General features: G+C 38.4%; 1 protein-coding gene and 1 pseudogene across 1 annotated transcript in view; both read left to right on the forward strand.

Moving 5' to 3' along the window:
- The first annotated feature begins 1,803 nt into the window (after positions 1 to 1,803).
- Positions 1,804 to 8,391, forward strand: LOC109064875 (annotated as a pseudogene).
- A 3,081-nt stretch (positions 8,392 to 11,472) lies between these two features.
- Positions 11,473 to 25,244, forward strand: part of LOC109068812 (E3 ubiquitin-protein ligase TRIM21-like) — a 170,901-nt gene continuing 157,129 nt past the window's right edge. Inside the window, exons 1-2 of the mRNA XM_042728803.1 lie at positions 11,473 to 11,647; positions 12,139 to 12,161. Of these exons, the coding sequence (XP_042584737.1) occupies positions 12,150 to 12,161 (12 nt within the window). The 5' untranslated portion in view covers positions 11,473 to 11,647; positions 12,139 to 12,149. The remainder of the gene's footprint in view (positions 11,648 to 12,138; positions 12,162 to 25,244) is intronic.

Genomic DNA, 25,244 nt, shown 5'->3' on the forward strand with positions numbered 1-25,244 from the left:
GAAAAGGATTTCTGCGGGAGCATTTCCCTGGGGGCGAGAAACGAGTGACCATCACGCCATTAACACATCTGCCTTACGGCCTGTTCTTGAATGCAGCGCTCACTCCTCGGAGAAAGCAGAGTTTTGTCCCGGGGTCTAACATCGTGGAGCAAGGGTGTGTTAAACGTCCAGTGCAATAGATGGGGACACAACTGACCGTCGGGAATGGAGGAACGAACGCTGGAGTGTCTTGTTGTGAGTGACGTACTTTTGACGCTTGTGTGCTGTTTACATTACAGTCAGGGGATGTAAAGAACTGATTTCATCATTTCCTGTTTCACCCGAACATGAAAATGCCGCCATCATTTACTCACCCTCATGCTAGTCGAAACCAGTGGCATCTGTCAACATTGACAACATTATTTTCTGCTAGTCGAGAAGTTTAAATATGTGCATGATGTGAGAATTTCAGAGAATAACAACTTGTTATTGTATGACTACAGAAGACTTGAGTCATACCACATCAATCATATACAGTAGACTACTGTTGTGAATTTTGAGAGCCTGGGTCCCTTTTGTCAAAAAACGAAGCCCACTTAGCATAATTTTAAAAATGAGTAGTACTTATTACATGAATAATTTTAGTTTATACCATATAAGTATAAACTGAAATGTACTGTTTACACTGTATGTTTACTGCAATTCAATAAAATGCCATGAATATTATTTCAACTTATAATCAATGCAATTATGTAAACTTTAAGAATGCTTTTGACCCACTGAAGTATGACTTAAGTACGTCTTTGTAATTTCATAATTTCATATATCATCTTTGGAATGTGGTTAAAGTGTATTTCAGTTAATGTAGCTGAGTTTAATGTACTTTAGGTTGAATATACTTTAATGCCATTCCGATTTCAAATGTGTCATATCATGTATTTAAAGAAATTTGTTAATGAAGTTGCAATGTAGTGCATTTAAATATATATTAACTGTATATATTAATGTAATTAGGAATAACACACTTTATTAAAATGATAGTCAAGAACTTGTGCATGTGCTTTAGTATGGTTTAGTCCAACACACATCAAAATAAGACCCTAAACTTCATACTTCTTTAAAACATGGCAAAATATGTGAAAACAATGATTTAAAATGTACTTTAAAGTAAAACTTGTTTTTCATTTTGACTATTACAAAGATTCACGTTAAGATGCATGAAAGCATCTCTCTTTAAGTCACTTAAGTGGCCTTTAATTAATTTAATATTATATAATCTGCATGTAGTTTTTAAAAAAAAAATATATATATATATTGTAAAATTTGATGTGCACATAAAATACAATTAAGCACACTTCTTTTTTACTCTGTTATTCTTTTATTTCACTCAAATGTAATATGGGTTATACAAGTAAATCGATTTTGAAATTTATGTACAAATGTGAGGGCGTGAGAAATTCAATTGCCGTTTGCAAAAGTTTTGCGATATGTGAAGTCAAAAACAAGGCCTATAAAGAGTCAAATGATTTTGGCACTTTGGTAAGGTGGAATCTAAAGTTAGTTTCAGTGCATTTGACACTTGAAGGTAAATGACTTTGTATGACATTCTTTCTTCATGTTTTTAATGTGTTGAATGTTGCTGTTGTGTTAAATATGCTGTATTTCAAGCAGGTGTGTATACGAGAGAAACGAAGGAGTGCAACTATATGAAGGCATGTGTAGATTGGTCTGTGGTGCATTGGTGTGTCTGTGTGTTTATGTATGCGGTTGACCAAGCGATGGCATACATACATTATCCCCCCCACACATTCACACCTGTGTCGTATGTCCATTTCTGGACGAGCCCGATCAAACCCTGCACTGGTCAGATCCCTTGTCTATCTTCAGCTCCTATTTCACACAGATTTAGAAGGTGCAGAGGCAGCACTTCTGGCATTTGCTTTGACAGCCTTGTGTCTCGTGTATAGCGTATGAGACAGAGTTGTCTTTGCCTCATTGGGGCGGTGTGTTTTATGGCTGCATTATGGCTGTTTTACTGAATGGTCTAATGCAGCTAGTAAAGGACTGAACGCTCTGCATTGATGCGCTGTTTGTTTAGCTCTGACAGACTCTGATTTAGGCTTGCATACAGTACAATAATCTCTTTCTTATTCCTGCAGCTTGCTGCCCAGGTGCTTGATGATCTTGAGGATGAGGACATTGGATTTGGCCTGGTGGATTCAAAGAAAGACCGAGCTTTGCAAAGAAGCTGGGTAAATATCAATGCATCTGAGATCCATTATCTTCTGTTTTCTCTGTAATACAATTCCTTACCTTCATTTTCCGATAGCCATCAGGTCTGTTGAAGTACACACCTGCTGGTGAACAGTAAATCTAAATTAATGTTCTGTGTAACAGAAAACTGTTTTTTTTTTTTCTCTGTAGCAAAAGGATTAGCTGTTATTGTATTGTCCTTACACTGTCCTTGTGTTTCATCATACACTGAAAAAAACATTTGGTGTCGGATTTACTTTGAAATAACTTTCACTTAGAAACTGCTAATAATCATAAATATTCACAAAGAAAGACAAGTAACACATTGAATTAAATGAGAGAAAGTTGAAAGACTGAAATAGTATTTTCTTGTAAACAGCAATTGTATTTATTTATTTATTACTTACAATGTGCAAAAAAGATTAACACAATGAGTCCAACTTATTATGTAGTTAGCCTCATGCTTATACTACAATAATTCACTCAAAGACGAAAATTCAGTCATCATTTATTCGCTCATGTATTCAGTTGTTACAAACCTGTATCCTTTTCTTTCTTCCATTGAACAAAAAAAGAAAAAAAAGTGATATTTAGTAGAACATTCATGCTGCTCTTTTCCATATAATGAAAGCATACAATGACCAGCTCTAAAAAAGGACAAAAAGGACGATATAACTATGACCTAGCTGTGAACAGCTGCAATTTTATTAATAACGTTAACAAAGATTAATACATACTTTAACACGTGTATTGCTCAGTGTTAGTTAATTCATTAACTAATGTTAATTAATGTGACCGTATTGTGTTAATTTTTTAACACTTCCGTAACACTGGTTAATACAACTTGTGCAGTATTTCTGAAACCTTGCAATACACTGAAAAAAAAGTGGTGTAGGATTTGCTTGAAATTGTTTTCAATTAGAAATTTAAGATATTGAAGTCATGAATAAGCAAATGATTGTGGAGTGATCTATTGTTTTATGCAGATTGCATAAGTAGAACGCGTTCTTGATCTGTATCTTTTGATACAAGAACAACATTATTATTAAAACATTGCCTTTTTGTAGTCGTGTAGAGTTGGGATTATGATTGGCTGATAATCCTTCCTGGATACATCATGTTGTGCATATGTTTTATATGTACAGTCGTGGCCAAAAGCTTTGAGAATTACATAAATATTGGAAATTGGAAAAGTGGCTGCTTAAGTTTTTATAATAGCAATTTGCATATACTCCAGAATGTTATGAAGAGTGATCAGATGAATTGCATAGTCCTTCTTTGCCATGAAAATTAACTTAACCCCAAAAAAACCTTTCCACTGCATTTCTCGTTGCTGTCATTAAAGGACCTGCTGAGATCATTTCAGTAATCATCTTGTTAACTCAGGTGAGAATGTTGACGAGCACAAGGCTGGAGATCATTATGTCAGGCTGATTGGGTTAGAAATGGCAGACTTGACATGTTAAAAGGAGGGTGATGCTTGAAATCATTGTTCTTCCATTGTTAACCATGGTGACCTGAAAAGAAATGCGTGCAGCCATCATTGCGGTGCATAAAATGGCTTCACAGGCAAGGATATTGTGGCTACTAAGATTGCACCTAAATCAACAATTTATAGGTTCATCAAGAACTTCAAGGAAAGAGGTTCAATTCTTGTAAAGAAGGCTTCAGGGCGTCCAAGAAAGTCCAGCAAGCGCCAGGATCGTCTCCTAAAGAGGATTCAGCTGCGGGATCGGAGTGCCACCAGTGCAGAGCTTGCTCAGGAAATGGCAGCAGGCAGGTGTGAGTGCCATCTGCACGCACAGTGAGGCCAAGACTTTTGGAAGATGGCCTGGTGTCAAGAAGGGCAGCAAAGAAGCCACTTCTCTCCAAAAAAAACATCATGGACAGATTGATCTTCTGCAGAAAGTATAGTGAATGGACTGCTGAGGACTGGGGCAAAGTCATATTCTCCGATGAAGCCCCCTCCGATGAAGCCATCTGGAAAAAGGCTTGTCCGGAGAAGAAAAGGTGAGCGCTACCATCAGTCCTGTGTCATGCCAACAGTAAAGCATCCTGACACCATTCATGTGTGGGTTTGCTTCTCATCCAAGGGAGTGGGCTCACTCACAATTCTGCCCAAAAACACAGCCATGAATAAAGAATGGTACCAAAACCAAAACCCTCCACCAGCAACTCTCTTCCAACAACCCAACAACAGTTTGGTGAAGAACAATGCATTTTTCCAGCACGATGGAGCACCGTGCCATAAGGCAAAAGTGATAAATAAGTGGCTCGGGGACCAGAATGTTGAAATTTTGGGTCCATGGCCTGGAAACTCCCCAGATCTTAATCCCATTGAGAACTTGTGGTCAATCCTAAAGAGGCGGATGGACAAACAAAAACCCACTAATTCTGACAAACTCCAAGAAGTTATTATGAAAGAATGGGTTGCTATCAGTCAGGATTTGGCCCAGAAGTTGATTGAGAGCATGCCCAGTCGAATTGCAGAGGTCCTGAAAAAGAAGGGCCAACACTGCAAATACTGACTCTTTGCATAAATGTCATGTAATTGTCGATAAAAGCCTTTGAAACGTATGAAGTGCTTGTTATTATATTTCAGTACATCACAGAAACAACTGAATCATAGATCTAAAAGCAGTTTAGCAGCAAACTTTTTGAAAGCTAATATTTATGTAATTCTCAAAACTTTTGGCCACGACTGTATAATATCCAGTCCGTCTTTAATCTGCTGATCCATTCAAACAGCTCTGAAACATTCAGATGCTTGTTTTTGGCAGGTCTGCTGGAGGTGGAGAGCATCTACATCTTTGCAGATGACGAGATCATCGAGTACGACGGAGAGCTGGCGGCCGACACGCTGCTGGAGTTCCTCTATGACGTGAGTGATTATCATCATCTAAAGGTCATTGATTACTGACTGAGCGCTTCTTCTGTCAGGTGATCGAGGAGCCTGTGGAGATCATCAGTAATGACAGAGAGCTCAAAGGCTTCCATCACATCGAGGAGGACATCAAACTGATGGGCTACTTCAAGAGCGCCAAATCTTCACGTTAGTATGCCGTTACACGTGGACTTCTTTAATTCATTCTGATAACTTGTATACTTGTAACAAGCAGCTTCCATAATAATGACATTGTTATTTCTCAGACTTCACTGAGTATGATGACGCAGCTGAAGAGTTTCATCCCTTCATCAAGTTCTTTGCCACATTTGAGCCCAAGGTAGATTCATTCATTCATTCATTCATTCATTCATTCATTCATTCATTCATTCACAAAGGGATATGTGGTTATTGAATGATGTTAAAAATAGCCTTGTAAAGAAAGTAAAAAAGGAATTAATTTTGATTTGAATTGATCTTTAACTTATAACTACAACTTATATCTTTAAAGGCAGACCTGTCATAAGCTCTTATCTTGATATTATCAATGTTTTACGCTGTGTGTCAAATTTACAGTTAGGTAGAGAAAAATAGGTTTATTGTATAATTTGAATTGACTAGAAGCCTTTAATGATCTCTGTTTTCATTGTGTCTGGTCTGCGTTATGTCTGAATGTTTCCAGATCGCTAAGAAATTAAACTTGAAGATGAATGAAGTGGATTTCTACGAGCCCTTCATGATCAAACCTGTCACCATCCCCGGCAAACCCTACACGGAGGACGACATCGTCAGCTTCATCGAGGAGCACGACAGGTGAGCTCTGATCAGTGCTCAACCAACAGCTGGAGAGAAAATGAAAATGCAATATAACATCACAACGTTTCCTCTTAAGTCCTCTCAGAAGGATGCTTGAATAAAACCTGCAGTTCTGTTTTTTTCTCATTTTAGACCAACTCTCAGAAAGCTGGAGCCCCACAGCATGTATGAGATCTGGGTACAAACAAACTCTATCCAGTATCCAAAGCTAAACATATAGGAATTTCGAACAGTGGTCATGACTTTATGATTTATGCCTGTTTTAGGAAGATGATATTAATGGACAGCACATTGTGGCCTTCGCTGAGGAGTCTGACCCTGGTAAACACTGGTTTGAGTTTAAAATAATAATAGAGTGGGAAAAAAAATGTGACTCCAAATGACTGAATGTTGACTTTTACCAGACGGATATGAATTCCTGGAGATCCTGAAGGAAGTGGCTCAAGAAAACACAGAGAACCCAGACTTAAGCATCATCTGGATCGATCCTGACGACTTTCCTCTGGTATGACAAACCTCTATAATACTGTATCCATTAAATATACCTTTGATTTCCCCAAGAACATGTTTTTGAACAATTTACCTTTAACATTGTTTTCTTACTGATTGTTTATGTATTTTTTTACATTTGCCACTAAGCTGTTGTTGATATAGTGGATATATATTTTCATAATACCTAAAATCAATTTAATGGCATAAACAATAAAGTATATTACATTTAAAACACATTATGATCAGCAGATGCTTCAACATAAGGATCATGTCTGTTTGACTCTGCTGCCCTCTACTGGAGATAATTGACAACTGAATGAGTTTAATGAGTATGCGGGGCACATCAAAGGCTCTAAAAAGCCTCCAAGGATTTAAAAAAAAAAGAAATATATATATATATATATATATATATATATATATATATATATATATATATATATATATATTAGTTTGAGTGGATTCTCATTTACAAATGCAACTTCTCACAATGCATCTCTTACACGTATGTGAACCGAGGTTTGACCCTTGACCCCTCTGTGTCCCCTCAGATGGTGCCGTACTGGGAGAAGACCTTCAGGATCGACCTCTCGTCTCCTCAGATCGGTGTGGTGGACGTCGAGGACGTGAGCACATCATTTATCTTTCATGCCACTGATCACACCTCCAACTCCAACTCCAGGGGGTTTTCACAGCAGTGTCATAGAAGAACTATTTCTGGTTCCCCAAAGATCCAAGAACAGTTCTTAAAACCAGTTATCTCTAGCATTAAGATCGAATACTTGTTGGCAAATCAGTGTCTTAATGAGTGAGTCACTGATTTATTAATTCAGGTGATTTGTTCAAAACAGTGATTAATTTAGGAACAAAGCAATTGACTGTGATCGTGAATGGGACACTGAAATCCGGATTCATTCAGTAACGTAACACTGCTATGTATTGCTCCAAGATGCAAAACTTTTTGCTTTGTCTGGAACTACGTTTGTTGGAGTAAAAAAAAGTACAATATTGTGTCTAAAATGTCACTTTATATTATTATTTAACTTATTATTGTATAAAATCAGTATAGACATTTGCAATCATGTTGATATTCTGGAAATATTGTTTAAAATATATGTTATAAATATATATATAAAAAAAAAACATGAGACTCTGAGCAGTGTGGGGGCTTGCGTGTTATCAACTGATGTTGATTGATTTAATAATCATTTAATTAGAGTTGTTATAAAGTAATTGTCCAATCATGCAGTTCAAATCCAAGTCCAGTCTCGAGTCATTCTCTTGACTAAAGTGACTCAGTCATGTTTCTGCAGTCTCCCGTGTCTGAGAGTATCATCATGCACTTCATAAGCACAACTTCTTTTCTGCTGGATGGAGGTTGTTGATGTTTGTGATTATTCTAAGTGTGTTTGTCCAACACAATCTCAAAGAATTTGTGAAATCTTATTCTGTCTTGTGTGTGTGTGATTCTCAGGCTGACAGTGTGTGGATGGAGATGGATGAAGAAGAGGACATGCCGACCGCTGATGAGCTCGACACCTGGATCGAAGGCGTGATGTCTGGAAGAATCAACCCTGATGATGAAACTGACTACAACCATGATGATGATGAAGAGGAGGACGATGATGAGGGGGATTATGACGATGATGACGACTACAACGATGATGATGATGATGATGATGGCAATGAGGATGATGAGGATGAATAAATGATCTCAATGTTCACATCCTCACAAACTGAGTGGTCCTGGGATTGCCGTCTGGAGGAGAAACATTGTGTCTTGTCTCATTGTTTAGCTCTTCACCACTCATTCTTCAGGAAAATAAACATGGTATCTGCGGGTCAATGCACCTGTTTCTCTGCCAATGAAATGCATCTACTGAGAACATTTTGATATTTTTATTGACTTTTAGAGCAGAATAAATGATGCTCACTGGAAGGTCTTAAATAAAAGTAAAAAAAAAAAAAAATTCCTTGTTTATTTGTTCCAACATACTGTAGATGCAACAAGAAGTGATTGGAAAAAAAGTTGTCATCTATTAAGTATCTTCATCACTGTAATATTTGTGAGTGTGTGTGTGTGTGTTTGTGTGAGAGTGTTTGTGTGTGTGTGTGTGTGTGTGTGTGTGTGTGTGTGTGTGTTTTCTCATGTGTGTCATGCACAGTTTCATTTCCCTGTAGATGGTAATCATCAGTTCCTCACCATGTAAAGCAAACACTAAAACACTGCATGATTTGTAAGTACTGAGTTCCACTATATAAACAACTGAATCTAACACAATATTTAAAATAATAACATATTGTTTCCAAGCCTATACAGTAAATATCACTATATACTGTATAACTCTCTAAAAACGTAAATATTAATCTTGTATATATTCAAATTTCAAATGAACGTTTATTAAATGCAATAATATCTGAAATAACTATACTAATTTAAATAACTGAATAATTATTGGGCAGTAATGAATAACCGGGCAATAATTGAAAACCCCAGAAATATTCTGTTTTTATGTTTGGGTTTATTAAAGACATACAATGTATTGCATATTTTACTATGGGTGTTTTATAAATGTTATAAAATTAGATCTTCAGATATCCAGATAATGTTTGTATGTGATAATAGTATATCACCTTATGAAATGACACTCTTACATTAAAAATAAGGTGCAGATGAGCTCTGTTCCCCCGGTCACATGCAGGACATGATGAGCATAAGTATACACCTCTGTTTATACTTCATTTTCCTAGAGGAAACACATATAGTATGAAGTAATGATAATGATTTATATCAAATCCTGTTCAAATATACATTAACTACCTTCATTTGAGATGTGTTGATACTGATGGTTTCTGTGTGTTTAGCCAAATGTGTCGCATAGTCATTGTGAAAGAAATACTTTAAACAGTTCTCAGTGAGCTTTTTAATTGTTTCAACAAATTAAATATTACAGATTTTATTCTTGGTTTCATTATCAGTTTTTGTCTAAATAAAAACTAATCTTAAACATTATTTAGGTGCATCAGTACTGAAAATGATTTCAAATGGCCATGAAACTGAATGTAAAGGGCATAATTTTATAGTGTATTATGTAATATATTTATAATATATAATAGTTTGACTAATTTGGCCTTGACTTTATTTTTATTTCATTATTTGACTTTTATCTTTTTAATGTTAGTTTTTAATCTGGTACAACCCTGTTGCAAGGTCAAACAATAAACACAAAAAAAAAGTAAATAAAAACATAAATCATTTAAAAAGAATGATTGTCCCTTTATTGTTATTATTATTATTATTAATTTTATCTTTTCATTTAATCTATTCTCTAATTGGAGCAAAACATAACAAGCAAAGGTTTGGTTTGCGTTTCTTTTGCTGAACCTTAAATATTTGAATTTCAGGAAAATATAAATGTGAACTTATGACAAAATCTACACAATATGTAATCACCAAGGTAAACTACACTCACGTGATTTCCTGTCCCTTCCCTTCGACTATATAAGACAGCGTTCACCTCCTTTCTGGAGACTCTCTTCTGTCCTCAGGCAAACAGAGAATTTCAGAGATTCACCATGAATCATCTTGTTTTTCTTCTGTTACTTACTTCTGTATGTTTCTTCACTAGGAGTGAAGTTGTAGATAATTTTAGTAAATGTAAGGAGTTCTTCTTGAACAACGCGCCTCCTGTCTTCAAACCACCAGCGGGCGTCTCAGTCGTGCCCATCTGTCAGTGTCTTTGGGATGACAAAGGTCAGCCAATTTATCATACGTCCACAGAGCTGCCCTGCGGAGAAAAACAGATCAATTGCTAGTATGCTACGGTCCCCCCAAAAGGGGCTTTCCTGCATCTAAGCAGACTCTTAGTCGTTGGATAGTCGAGGCTATCAACGTATCCTATGAGTCCCCTGGTCGTCCCCCGCTGCTGGGAGCCAAGGCTCACTCCACACGGGGTATGGCAGCCTCCAAGGCCTTCTTAGCAGGTGTATCCATGCTGGACATCTGCAATGCTGCGGGGTGGTCCACGCCGTCGTCTACATTCACAAGATTTTATGGCTTAGACATGCCAGTTACTCCAGGCGCTTCCTTTCTCTTATCCTAAGCTGTGCTCCTCGGATACACACTAGGCAGGGATTTGGTTGTCTGGCAGCGTGGGCACCTCGTTCCCCATAGCGTTCCGACGCAGCTTCAGTTCCTGAAGAGGAACGTCTCAAGGTTACGAATTTAACCATGGTTCCTCGAGGGAACGAAACGCTGCGTCTCGATGCCATACCCCTGGCACCCCGCCCATGATGTCATGCTCTTCCATTGGACAGATTACACACGATATTCAGAGTCGCTCACGCTAGATGCGCTCCCCATAGTGTTCCGACGCAGCGTCTCGTTCCCTTGAGGAACCATGGTTACATTCGTAACCTTGAGACGTTTTATTTTCCCAGAATCTTTCTTTTGATGGTGAATTGCTTGTTTGGTTTCACTTTCACTTCATGCATTTAAATTGTTAAGGCACAATGTTCTGGAAGGCTGCCTTAAAACATCATGGATTTGTAAACAGGTAACAACATGTCTAGTTTGACACCACAGCTGTAACGCTTGTGTTTTTCCCAACCCAATGCTGAAGAATATCCTGGCTGCTCTTTTCCATTTAACCCTCTGGGGTCGACAAACGCCTCTAAAGAAACTTAAATTACTCTGTCAGTTTTGATCATACAGATAAGAGCAATACATCAATCGAACACATAATACTCATAATAACAACAAAAATTGTGCTTTTATAAAATAAAGAAAACAGTGAAATGAAAAAGTGAATGAGGACTTGGAGTGTCAGGTTATAATGACAAAAAATAAAAATAAAAATAGTAAAAAAATATATAAGTAGTGTCTATGAGACAAATGCTTAGTCAACTGACAATAAAATACAGTGATAGGCAAAGAATGTAAAGAGAGAGAATGTGTTTGTTGGATGCTGGTTATGTGCTGCTTTTGATTTACTGAATGTGTGTGTGTCAAAAGCTGTGATGCACACACCCTGAGAAAATGATGCAAATGTACATAAAACTGGAGTGGTGTAACTTCTGGGAAGGGTTTCTTTTTCCAGGAATGAGAGTTAATGACAATGGAGAGAGATTCTGAAGAAACGAAACTCTACTGTACATAAATAGGAGGAGAGAGAAGAAGAAATTTAAGACTGAAAAGCAGAATCCAGGAGTGATACCTCCGTCAAGGTGAGTCTGATCTCTCCTGATCATTAGTGGTGTTTGCAAAGACAAAAGTCACTCTTTATATTGCTCATTTCTATTGTTTTTACTATTGTACTAAAAAGTATCAAACTTCAGTATTACCTGGGAGTGATTCGTCCAATCGTGCTTTTCTAGTCCATCACACTTGCAAACGGCAAGATAAGATTGTTGGATAATACGAGGGCAATAAACACACGATTACGACAAAATCATTTAAATTTGATTATTTTCAATTTGATTTAAAGTCAGAAAATTAAGAAACACTCATTATTCATCTGTCAGGTTATTTCTGGGAAGAGAAAACAACACTCCAATTTCTCAACATGAAAAGGAAATCTTATTCTGACATGATGTGTTTCATTTGATTGTCAAAATGCTGCATTAATTGCACCAGAATTTAAGAGTTAAGGTTGTTTTTATATGCTTCAAATGTCTTTGAGATGCATCTTTATGATTCGTCTTGCTTTTTTTTTCAGCCTCTCACGCCATGGGTGCTGCGGTAAGTTACCATGTACAGAACAAGAAGCTCTAAAATAAACCTCTGCATTCCTTTTTTTTTTTTTATTATTATTATTTTTAAAAAAGTCCACACAAATATTGTGTACCCTACGCTGCAGACAATAACCCACATAAACCACTTGAAAAACCAGATCTAGAGACCAGAACATCATAGACACCTGAGGGTGGATCCTTTTCATTCTGGTCACTGCTTTGGGGAAAGTTACTTTTAAAAGTAATGCATTACAATGTTGCATTAATCCCTAAAAAAGAACTTATTGCATTACTTAGTTACTTTTTATCCAAGGTAATGTTTGCATTACTTTTACTCATCTGGGCTGGGCTTGTTTGTTTGTTTTTAATATAACAAACAAACAAGCCCAGCCCAGATGAGTAAATGTAATGCAAAAGTAACATACCACAACACATTACCTTGGATAAAAAGTAACTAAGTAATGCATTAAGTTATTTATTTATTGATTGATTGATTGATTGAAAATGTAAAAGCCCTTTAATTCCCTCAGGCTAAATGAGATGGGTTAAATAAAATAATAAAAAGAAATACCAATCTTATGTTTATTTAAAGTCATTTTTGCTTGTTAGTATGGTTGAATTGGATCATCAAAGGTCAGCAGCAATGACATTGGCTAATAAAATGGGATTAAATACATATAGGATATCTGTGCTATTTAACATATTTAATTATTGCAGGTTTGTGTCATATTCTGAGTTTGCTTTTCACTGTTTTTAATAATTTTGCAGAATGCTGAATCTGTTTTTGTGAAAGTAAGATGAGTAAATGCATGGGGACATTTACTCTAAACTACAGGAAGCATCATGTTCACACAGCGCACACAATTTACTCCTGATTTCTCTCAGCATGGGAACAGCAGAGCTGTCAGTCAATAAATGGGAAAGCAAAGTAACTGTTACTTATTTGAAAAAGTAACTCAGGTATTTCTTGTAAATTAAAAAATAATGAGTTACTTTAGTAGTTATTTGAAAAAAAAAAAAAAAAAAGTAATCTGATAACGTAACTCACATTACTTGTAAACCCCAACACTGCTGGCTTGTTAGCAACCACCCATAAAACACACTAGCAATGCAATAACAGCTACGAAGATCACCCTTGGGAATGCTTAGCAACACTCGAACAGCCACTTAGCGACACATTAAATTGGTACGAAACTTAATGTCTTTTGCACCATACCCCAAATACAGTATACCTATGAAATTTTGAGTTAGTGTCACCTAGTGGTTGAATGTATTGCTTTGTGAATGGTTTTGTGAATTTTGTCCTATAACCAATAAATCTATTTGTCCAATAAACCTCAATTCACTGGATCCTACAAAATCCAGCGGTATACATTTTGCTGTCTGACATCTTGCATCAGCTAAAAAACAAAAAAACAACAACAAAAAAAAAAAAAAAAAAAAAAAAAAAAACATACTCCTTCAAGAGTGTTTGTCCGATCTTCACCACATTCAACAGATCATCATCAGATCATGCTAGAAAAAAAGATATCAAAATATTTAAATATTTATATTTAACTGTTTTAATGTAACCCATAGTCAAATTTTGCTTATAGTGGAGCTGCACAGTGTTTTATGCAATATCTTGGTAACACTTCGGCCTATTGCACTGAAACTTGATATATAAAATCATGACCATGCTCTGATGCTCTCTGTCATGCTTGATTAGCTCCTCACTTTGCCTCTTTTGTGCTTGGCCCATGATTGCTGTTTCAGCTGTAGTTATTGTTGTTGATGTTGTTGCAGCTCTTCAGTCCACTCTCAAGTTTACTAGCCGACACAACCACAATGATTACACCCGTGGACATCTCTCGCCACTTTCAGTGCCCCATGTGCAAAAACCTGCTGACAGATCCAGTCTCCACCACCTGTGGACACACCTTCTGCAAGGACTGTCTGGACAAGCACATCAGCAGGTCTGAGCCGCAGTGCCCTCTCTGCCAGGAGCCCGTGACCACCAAACCCTCCGTCAACAAAGCCATCGAAGCCCTGCTGCAAGAGTTTCACCAGACTCACCTACCCAACCTAGACCTCTTCTGTGGACAAAGAGACACGATTCCATGTGACGTCTGTGATGAACATCTCACGTTTAAAGCCGTGAAGTCCTGCCTGCTCTGTTCCTCTCCTTCTGCGATGAGCACCTGAAGCCTCACCAGTCTATGGCAAGATTCAAGGGCCATAAGCTGGTGAGTCCTGTAGAGAAGCTGGATCAGAGAGCATGCAATACACACGGCAGACCACTGGAGCTCTACTGCAGACGTGATGAGCGCTGCATCTGTACCTTGTGTGTGAAGACGGGTGGAGACGTGATACCTGTGGAGACCGAGAGAGACAGGAGACAGGTGAGAACATACAGCTGTTGTGAAACAACACAGATCAGTCTTCTCACCTGAGCTGGTGTTTGATATGTTTCCTAAAAACAACAAATAAAAATTCAGTTAATTGTGAAAAAACATCAGTGCATTTAAATTAGTCATATGCCTTTATCCAAAGCATAAAGAAGAGAAAATTTAATTGTACTTTAAAAAACTATAATGCTATATCCATAATACTTTAATAACTGATTCAAGGTATAAATTCTGTAACTTCTGTAACTTGGTTCGTTTTTATTAATTAATTAATTTATTAATTTTGATGCAGTTTCAGCCTGGTTAATTTCTGACACAGATTTTATATGAATTGACCGATTTCGTTTGAATTCAAAGTACTCAGAAAGCTTGGCGTGTGTCTGTGTGTGTTTTTACAGGCCATACAGCAAAACACTATTGAAGTGATTGAAAGGATGATCAGTCAGAGGGAAGACAAACTTAAGGAGCTTGAGGAATCTGCTGCAAAATACCAGGTACATACAGTACAAAATATGCAAATATGTATTAAAATCAGACAAGCAGTTTGGAAAATGCATGAATATGAAGCGATAACAAAAATCTAGTTTTCCACAAAAAACAAGGAAAAGACAATGAGCTGATTTACAATGCAAACCCTGCCACATTCAGCAAACAACATTAGATAAAGACAAGAGCTAAACACAGCATGACACATTTATGTAATCATAGTATATATATATATATGTGTGTATATATATATATATATATACACAGGTCCTTCTCAAAAAATTAGCATATTGTGAAAAAGTTCATTATTTTCCATAATGTAATGATAAAAATTAAACTTTTATATATTTTAGATTCATTGCACACCAACTGAAATATTTCAGGTCTTTTATTGTTTTAATACTGATTTTGGCACACAGCTCATGAAAACTCAAAATTCCTATCTCAAAAAATTAGCATATTTCATCCGACCAATAAAAGAAAAGTGTTTTTAATACAAAAAAGTCAACCTTCAAATAATTATGTTCAGTTATGCACTCAATACTTGGTCGGGAATCCTTTTGCAGAAATGACTGCTTCAATGCGGCGTGGCATGGAGGCAATCAGCCTGTGGCACTGCTGAGGTGTTATGGAGGCCCAGGATGCTTCGATAGCGGCCTTAAGCTCATCCAGAGTGTTGGGTCTTGCGTCTCTCAACTTTCTCTTCACAATATCCCACAGATTCTCTATGGGGTTCAGGTCAGGAGAGTTTTGGCAGGCCAATTGAGCACAGTAATACCATGGTCAGTAAACCATTTACCAGTGGTTTTGGCACTGTGAGCAGGTGCCAGGTCGTGCTGAAAACAAAATCTTCATCTCCATAAAGTTTTTCAGCAGATGGAAGCATGAAGTGCTCCAAAATCTCCTGATAGCTAGCTGCATTGACCCTGCCCTTGATAAAAACACAGTGGACCAACACCAGCAGCTGACATGGCACCCCAGACCATCACTGACTGTGGGTACTTGATACTGGACTTCAGGCATTTTGGCATTTCCTTCTCCCCAGTCTTCCTCCAGACTCTGGCACCTTGATTTCCGAATGACATGCAAAATTTGCTTTCATCCGAAAAAAGTACTTTGGACCACTGAGCAACAGTCCAGTGCTGCTTTTCTGTAGCCCATTTCCTGCACACCCCTGTGCACGGTGGCTCTGGATGTTTCTACTCCAGACTCAGTCCACTGCTTGCGCAGGTCCCCCAAGGTCTGGAATCGGTCCTTCTCCACAATCTTCCTCAGGGTCCGGTCACCTCTTCTCGTTGTGCAGCGTTTTTTGCCACACTTTTTCCTTCCCACAGACTTCCCACTGAGGTGCCTTGATACAGCACTCTGGGAACAGCCTATTCGTTCAGAAATTTCTTTCTGTGTCTTACCCTCTCGCTTGAGGGTGTCAATGATGGCCTTCTGGACAGCAGTCAGGTCGGCAGTCTTACCCATGATTGCGGTTTTGAGTAATGAACCAGGCTGGGAGTTTTTAAAAGCCTCAGGAATCTATTGCAGGTGGTTTAGAGTTAATTAGTTGATTCAGATGAGTTAGGTTAATAGCTCGTTTAGAGAACCTTTTCATGATATGCTAATTTTTTGAGATAGGAATTTTGGGTTTTCATGAGCTGTATGCCAAAATCATCAGTATTAAAACAATAAAAGACCTGAAATATTTCAGTTGGTGTGCAATGAATCTAAAATATATGAAAGTTTAATTTTTATCATTACTTTATCATTACATTATGGAAAATAATGAACTTTTTCACAATATGCTAATTTTTTAAGAAGGACCTGTATATATATACACAGGTGCTGGTCATATAATTAGAATATCATCAAAAAGTTGATTTCACTAATTCCATTCAAAAAGTAAAACTTGTATATTATATTCATTCATTACACACAGACTGATATATTTCAAATGTTTATTTCTATTAATTTTGATGATTATAACTGACAACTAAGAAAAATCCCTAATTTAGTATCTCAGAAAATTTGAATATTACTTAAGACCAATACAAAGAAAGGATTTTTAGAAATCTTGGCCAACTAAAAAGTATGAACATGAAAAGTATGAGCATGTACAGCACTCAGTACTTAGTTGGGGCTCCTTTTGCCTGAATTACTGCAGCAATGCGGCGTGGCATGAAGTCGATCAGTCTGTGGCACTGCTCAGGTGTTATGAGAGCCCAGGTTGCTCTGATAGTGGCCTTCAGCTCTTCTGCATTCTTGGGTCTGGCATTTAAGTTCTTCCTCTTCACACACCCCATAGATTTTCTATGGGGTTAAGGTCAGGCAACTCTGCTGGCCAATTAATAACAGGGATACCATGGTCCTTAAACCAGGTACTGGTAGCTTTAGCACTGTGTGCAGGTGCCAAGAACTGTTGGAAAATAAAATCTGCATCTCCATAAAGTTGGTCAGAAGCAGGAAGCATGAAGTGCTCTAAAACTTCCTGGTATACGGCTGCGTTGACCTTGGACCTCAGAAAACACAGTGGACCAACACCAGCGATGACATGGCACCCCAAACCATTACTGACTGTGGAAACTTTACACTGGACCTCAAGCAATGTGGGTTGTGTGCCTCTCCTCTCTTCCTCCAGACTCTGGGACCCTGATTTCCAAAGGAAATGCAAAATTGACTTTCATCAGTGAACATAACTTTGGACCACTCAGCAGCAGTCCAGGCGAGACGCTTCTGACGCTGTCTGTTGTTCAAGAGTGGCTTGACACAAGGAATGCGACAGCTGAAACCCATGTCTTGCATACGTCTGTGCGTTGTGGTTCTTAAAGCACTGACTCCAGCTGCAGTCCACTCTTTGTGAATCTCCCCCACATTTTTGAATGGGTTTTGTTTCACAATCCTCTCCAGGGTGCGGTTATCCCTATAGCTTGTACACTTTTTTTCTACCACATCTTTTCCTTCCCTTCGCCTCTCAATTAATATATATTTATACAGGTGCTGGTCATATAATTAGAATATCATCAAAAAGTTGATTTATTTCATTAATTCTATTCAAAAAGTGAAACTTGTATATTATATTCATTCATTGCACACAAACTGATATACATATAAATTAATTATACATTAAATAATTTGGCGTGATCTAATTTTCAAAGATAATTTTTTTGCTTCAGATTTAGGTTTAATAACAACACTAACCCAGACTCAAAGAAATGATGTAAAGCAAGCCCATCCGATTAGAGTTTTCCAGACCAAGAATATGCATTTTTATCAACATGCGTCCACTCTTCACAGGCTCTGCTAGAGAAGGAGCAGCAGGAGATACAGGAGGTGTTTGCTGCACTGATGGAGGCAGTGAGGAAAACAGGGCAGGTGCTGCTCGCTCCTCTGGAGGATGGGAGGAGGTGTTTGGAGAAAGAGATGGACGAAAAGACGCAACAAATACAAAAAGACATTCTCAAGTACAAGGAGGCCATCGAGTCTTTGAATCGCACCAAGAATGAGGAAGATGACATCCTCTTCATCCAGGTTAGTCAAACTTGACTAACAATTTAAGAAGTAAAACTTATAGTATATTTACTAAATGTTTTACATGTGTTTTGGCCTTTCTTAGTCCTATCCGTCCGTGCCAGCTGAGTTCTCAGATGACTGGACACTTTCCATTGACACTGAGTTAAACTTTGGCACAATGAGAAACACAAAGGCAGAGTTAATGGATGAGATTGAGACACATCTGAAGAAACTCTGCGCTGTTGGTGAGAGATTATATTTGAGAGTTGGGATGCAATTGCTCATAAATAGCATTTGGATAGGCTTATTTGAACTCGTACTACACTAACTGTAAAAAAATAAAAACCTCTCCAACTCTTCAATTTCTAGTGACTGGTTACATCTAAATTTTCCATTGGCCTAATTACAGTTATAAAATTAAATTCACACTAATTCAGTTTGGCCAACTGAAACTTTTAGATGTGAGCACTAATTCACACAAATTCAGTTGGCCAATTGAAAAATTTAGATGTGATTAGTCAATATAAAAATCTGAGTTGGAGAGGGTCTGAAATTTTTTTTTTTTTACAGTGCTGTTTTGTTTGCCCTTATCGAAAAGAAGTAGGCTACACTTCAGCAGAGTACTTATTATGGAAATAATATATTTTAAAAGAACATACTTAATGTTTTCAGACACTTTACTGCATGTTTAAATGCAATTAAATTAAAATGCATTGCAGTTTAAATTTATATTTAATGTAATTTTGTTGAACTTATAATGTTTTTGACCCACTTAAGTAGGACTGAAGTACATCTTCATATGTAATTTCATAATTACACACTGTCTTTGAAATAAGTACTGCTGAATGTACTGAAGCATTTATGATACAGTAAAATATACTTTAATGCAATTTCTTTTGAAACATCAAAATGTATTTTAAAGTAAAAGTTTTAATGTGACATTATTACAATGGTCACTTTTTAAAAGTGTACTTGAGTGTTAAGAAACGGTCATGAAAGTGTCTCTTTTTAGTCACTTAAGTAGCCTTTTATTCTATTAATATTATATTATCTGCAAGTACAGTTTTAAAATATACTTTTGTGGTTTAAAGTGCACATTCAAAACAATTAAGTGCACTTAATTATGTGCACAGGCATGAATGGCACCTGAGATCTTGTTGTTTTGAAGAGGAGATGTGGATATGATGGTATCTGTTGTATAATTTAATGTAGGCTACTTTACAGTAACATTGAAGAATTGAACAGTATCAAGGTGTATGTATTATGGTCCAGACAGTCTCACACTTGTAAATTTGATTTGTAAATTTGTTCACTATATCTTTTCTTTCTTTTTTTATTTTTTATTTTTTATTTTTTTACAGAAATTAGAAGGATTCACAGCTTCTCAGGTATGTGTAGGAACAGTTTTTGAGCTAGTTCTTCTCTTTGCATGTTTACAAATCTCTCAATCTTTGCAGAATCTCAGGCATTCAGTAACTAAGAATCTGGTCTTTGTGCAGTAAACGTGACTCTTGACGCTGTAACAGCGCGTCCGCACTTAGAGGTGTCTGAAGACGGTAAAGAGGTGCGTGACACCAGAGCAAGTCACGACATCCCGGGCGGCCCGCAACAGTTCGACCTGGTCGGAGGAGTCCTGGGAAAACCTCACATCACTTCGGGAAGAGCTTTCTGGGTGGTGGAGGTGGGGAATAAGGTGGGCTGGGAGCTTGGGGTGATGAGGGACGGAGCGAAACGGAAGGGCAAAGTGTCCTACAAACCCAGCAAGGGATACTGGGCCATCGTGCTCTGTGCTCAAAAAATGTACAGAGCTTTAGAAGACCCTCCAGTCCAGCTCCATCTGGAGACCAAACCGTGGAAGCTGGGAGTGTTTGTGGACTGTGAGGAGGCTCTGGTCTCCTTCTATGATATGGAGGCTCTGTCACATATTTACTCGTTCACTCACTGCAGCTTTAACGGAGCCATCCATCCGTACTTCAATCCTCATCCCAACAAAGACGGATCCAACTCAAGCCCTTTGGTCATTTGTCCTCACAATCAAACCGACATCTCTGTGTGAAAGCAAGGCCTGATTTTATGAGTTTGAAACTATGAGGTGTGAGGATATTAGTATCCAGTGAGATCGAGATGATTCCCTTTTGTTTGTGTCTTTGTTTTCTTCTTTGGTGTGATATTCTCTTGTACTTTTGTGTGGATTAAAAAGCAAACTATTTTTGAGGTGAAGATTATAACTGTGAAACGGCAATAAAACTATTACACAATAAAACTATTACACATGGAAAAACAGGTTGTGTTTATTTGATAAGACAGAAAAAAAGTCACATTGGGAAATAGTATTGCAAATTAAAATCTGTATTCTATTGTAATATACTTTAAAATGCTATAATGCATGACTCCTCATCTTTGATGATTAACAATAATTCTTTTTTTATGTTTTATGTATAATTAATTTTTTTTTTATTATTTAGTACTCTGTTACATTACATATATTACTTCACGAGCTCGGAGTTCGGGCCCGAACCCAGAGTACTCTCCCCCCAAAAAGCTGAAGAGCAGAGGACAGCTGCCGAACTAAAGACCCCCCCCCCCCCCCCAAATGAGTGCCGAGTTTGGTGGGCTGGCATCTCGAGAAAGGGTCTGAATGTTTGGCCAGGGGGCCCGTGATGGTGGCTCATTGTACCTGGACTGACGGGCCCTGCTGGCCTGCAACGGGGAATAGTTGTAATTTGGAGCGACCCGATCAGGCGAGTTTGCGCCTTTCTCCGCTATGAGACCAATGCTTGCTGGAAAAAAAAAAGAGAAACTGGAAAGAGGAAAATGAGAGCTTGGCCGGGAGCTTTTTCCTCACACTGCGTCTGCTGTGAGACCCAATGCTCGCTGGACGAAAAAGAAAACGTAAGTGCTCTACCGGGAAAGTTCTCGCTGCATCTGCTGTGAGACCAAATGCTCACTGGACAAAAGAGAAAACAAGAAAGAGGAAAATGAGAGCTTGACCAGGAGATTTTCTCACACTTCATCCGCTGAGAGACAAAATGCCCACTGGACGAAACCGCGAAAAAAAAAAAAATGTAAGTGCTCTACCGGGAAAGTTCTCGCTGCGTCCACTGTGAGACCAAATGCTTGCTGGACGAAAGAGAAAACATAAGTGCTCCACCGGGAAAGTTCTCGTGGCGTCCGCTGTGAGACCAAATGCTCGCTGAAAAAAAAAAAAACGAGAGAAAACAGGAAAGAGGAAAATGAAATAGTCATTTAGGTACATAGTTGAAATCATTTTCTAGCAAATCAATCTTTTTTCATTTGTTTATCTGAGTGAAGTATAATTTAAAATACAGGAAAAAAATACTCGTGAAATTACGAAAAAATCTTAGAATTTTCTTTGTATTTCTCCGCCGTTTGCGACGTGGCTAAAATAATATCAAGATCCTTGTGTCACAACGTCGTTTAACAACTTTTGGCAACTAACGACACTTTTTAGCAACTTACCTAAAAATGTATTTGCAACGCGGCCTGTGCTGCTAGCGCCAGAGCTTGAGGCCCAGCTGCATGATGACGCTGCGGCCGGAAGAGCCACGGTAAACGGTTGAGTCGAAGCGGGAAGCCAGTGAGGCTTTGCTGCGTGCCGCGGGGTAATGGAGGTGTCGAGCGAGGCGAGTTCAGGGCCTTGCGAGTTTGGCCCGATATATTGGCCGCCTTGTTGTTGTGGATTTAGGAGTGAGGTTTGGCAGATTGCTGAGAGACTAATGGCTTAGATCGTACAGATCCGCTTTGTTTACCTTCGCGAGGACGGAGCGTCGGAAATAATCGCCGTTTGCCTCAGGATTAAATGCGGTCCACTTCCCGATTGTAGGAATTGTAAAAGGACACCGGGGAAAAAAATGGAAGTGACGCCGGTAGATGCAAGGTTAACCCTCGGCATCATGGGGAGCATGTGGCTGGTCTAGCAGAGTGGTCCTGGGCCCGGCAGATTGGCCAGAGAACTGAAAATCCCCATTATAGACCTCGTCTTCTAAATGGGAGAATCTGAGTCTGCCATATGATGGCAAAAGGTGCAAACGGAATGCTGATAAACCGTCAATGGATAGAGGTAAGTCAGCGGCAGTGTTGTGTGTAACGCGTTACTAAGTAACGTAACTACTTTTTCTGGTAAAAAAGTAGTGTAACGCGCTACTACTGAAAATTTGGTAACGAAACGTAGTTCATTTTTTCAATTCGGCGCAACGTTACTTTTCCCATGGTTAGATTTGACAGCGACACTGCCACCTGCGCACTTGCGCAATAGATACAAGCTCCACACGCTACGTGACAGAGGCTGGTAGCAGTCTGCAAAGCAATCATGGCAAGTGAGAAGCACTTACTGCCAACCTCACCAAGCATTTGAAAGGAAAACATGCTAACATGAAGCTTGTCGCTCAAGATCCCCGGCGAGGAAATGATGATATGTCGAGTCCAACGCCAAATAAGCAGCTAAAACTTCATTTTCACCACCAGGAGGTAACTAAACAAGAGTTGGACAAACTTGTCGTTTCGTTCATCGTCGATGAAATGTTGCCCATCAATACTGTCGAATCTCCCCACTTTCAGAAAGAAACTAAGCAAAATACCTACAACAGGAGACAGGCGCCCATGGTCAGATCGTAAAACTTTCACGGGCTAACTGGACGAATGTTATCTAAAAATGGAGATTGAATTAAAGAAAACGTTCAAGAGTTTGCAGTATGTTTCAACCACTGCGGATATATGGAGTAGCCATAACCGAAGCTTTCTGGGAATCACTGTGCACTGGATCAATCCACGCAACTTGAATCGTGAGAAAGCTGCCATCGCATGCAAAAGAATAAAGGGCAGGCATACATATGATGTCATAGGCTTTGAAATGGAACAGATTTCACTCAGCGTTTGGCCTTTCACATAGGATCACCGCCACCGTTACAGACAACGGGTCGAATTTTGTTAAAGCTTTTAAAGATGTATGCACCCCCTGAGCCTGACGAGGAGGAGGATGAAGAGCAAGATGAGCAAGGTGTAGTTTTCACAGATGTGGAAGAGTTGCTTGGAACCACAGAAGGACAGTTTTCTCTTCCCCCGCATTTTAGGTGTGCTTCGCATACGCTCAATTTGATCTCGTGCAATGACATCGACAAATGGCTGTCATCCAACAAAACTGACTCAAAATCTGTGTACAGGAGTGCAACGGCGAAGTGTGCTGCTCTTTGGACAAAGGCAAGCCGTTCTACCGTGGCCTCTGAGATTGTCGAAGAAATCTGTGGGAAAAAAATTATCATGCCTACATCCACAAGGTGGAATTCCTTCCACGATGCCTTGTCCCGTATCAGTGACATCCCGGCCCAAGATTTGAATACGCTTTGTACTAGACTGGACATCAGAGGCCCGACAGAGTGCGAAAATCTATTCCTAAAGGAATACTGCAGTGTTTTGAAACCCGATGACAGTAGCACTGGATATCTTGCAAGGCGAAGAGAACTGCTACTATGGTAGTCTTCTACCAACCCTGGAGACCCTGATGTCAAGGACGCTCGCACTCCAAAATGGACTTTCAAGGATGACAGCAGACCTACCGGGTGTAATTGTACAGGTAAGCCAATTCTTAATAGCCTATCTGAAAGTTAGCTACAGGCCTACGTGTTGTAAGAAACAGACTTTCAGATAAACGTTTTGAAAGACTGCTCCTGATGAGGTATAATCACCCATTTTGTGCTGATGTGGAATAGGTTGTCTGCCACCCATGCTATAGACAACTCAAGCCTATGCCTAATATCCTCTTTTCTATCTGCCCATCATACTGTAAAGTAGGGCCAGCATATTCAGTTAACATAGCCTTTTTAATTCTGAGGCTAGTCATGCTTTAAGTTGTGCTTGATTCTATTTTGGCTAAAATGTCTTTGCCTCTAAACTGTATTGTGCCATTTTATTTTATTAACACAAGCCATCGACATCAAGCCATTTTTAAGTTATTATTTTTTCTGTTGGATTTAGATGAGGCATGCATGTTTTATTTTGAGACATATGGCCAATTTTGAGGTTACCATGTTGTTCCTAAGGAGCTTATTGATACTATATATATATATATATATATATATATATATATATATATATATATATATTATATATATATATAATAAAGAGCACAAAAGAAATACCTGTTATGTCCTCCATAGTATAACTTTATGTAGGCCTACACATTTAGGAACAGATATTGGGTTCTGGCCCAAAGTCAAGCAACATAAAAGCAACGTAAAAGTAACGAGTAACATAAAAAATTACTTTCCAAAGGGGGTAACTAAGTAAAGTAACGGATTACTTTTTTTTTTAAAAGTAACGAGTAACAAGCAAACACTACTTTTTAAAAGTAATTTCCCCAACACTGGTCAGCGGTATTTATACCCTAGTGTTGATTATCTTAAGTGTGCTCCACCTGTGCTAATTAGGCTAAGTATCTGACGTGCTCCTCCCGAACCTTGTTAATAAAACATCATTTGTAGGTATAAAAGGGAGAGCTTGTCTGTGCACACTCTTATGAACAACTCTCATCTCGTCTTTCACAGTGTTTGTATTTTTGTTCATGTAAATCATGGCCTGAGAGCAGGACAGATGAGTGACTTACACATGTAAATCCACAGGGAAGTGTTTGCTTTATCCAGAGACTGGAGAAGAGTGCTGAGCGTTCTCAGAAAAAAATAATGACTTTTATTTCTAACCGCTTG

Source organism: Cyprinus carpio, chromosome B7, assembly GCF_018340385.1.
Source record: "Cyprinus carpio isolate SPL01 chromosome B7, ASM1834038v1, whole genome shotgun sequence".
NCBI classification, from domain to species: Eukaryota; Metazoa; Chordata; class Actinopteri; order Cypriniformes; family Cyprinidae; genus Cyprinus; species Cyprinus carpio.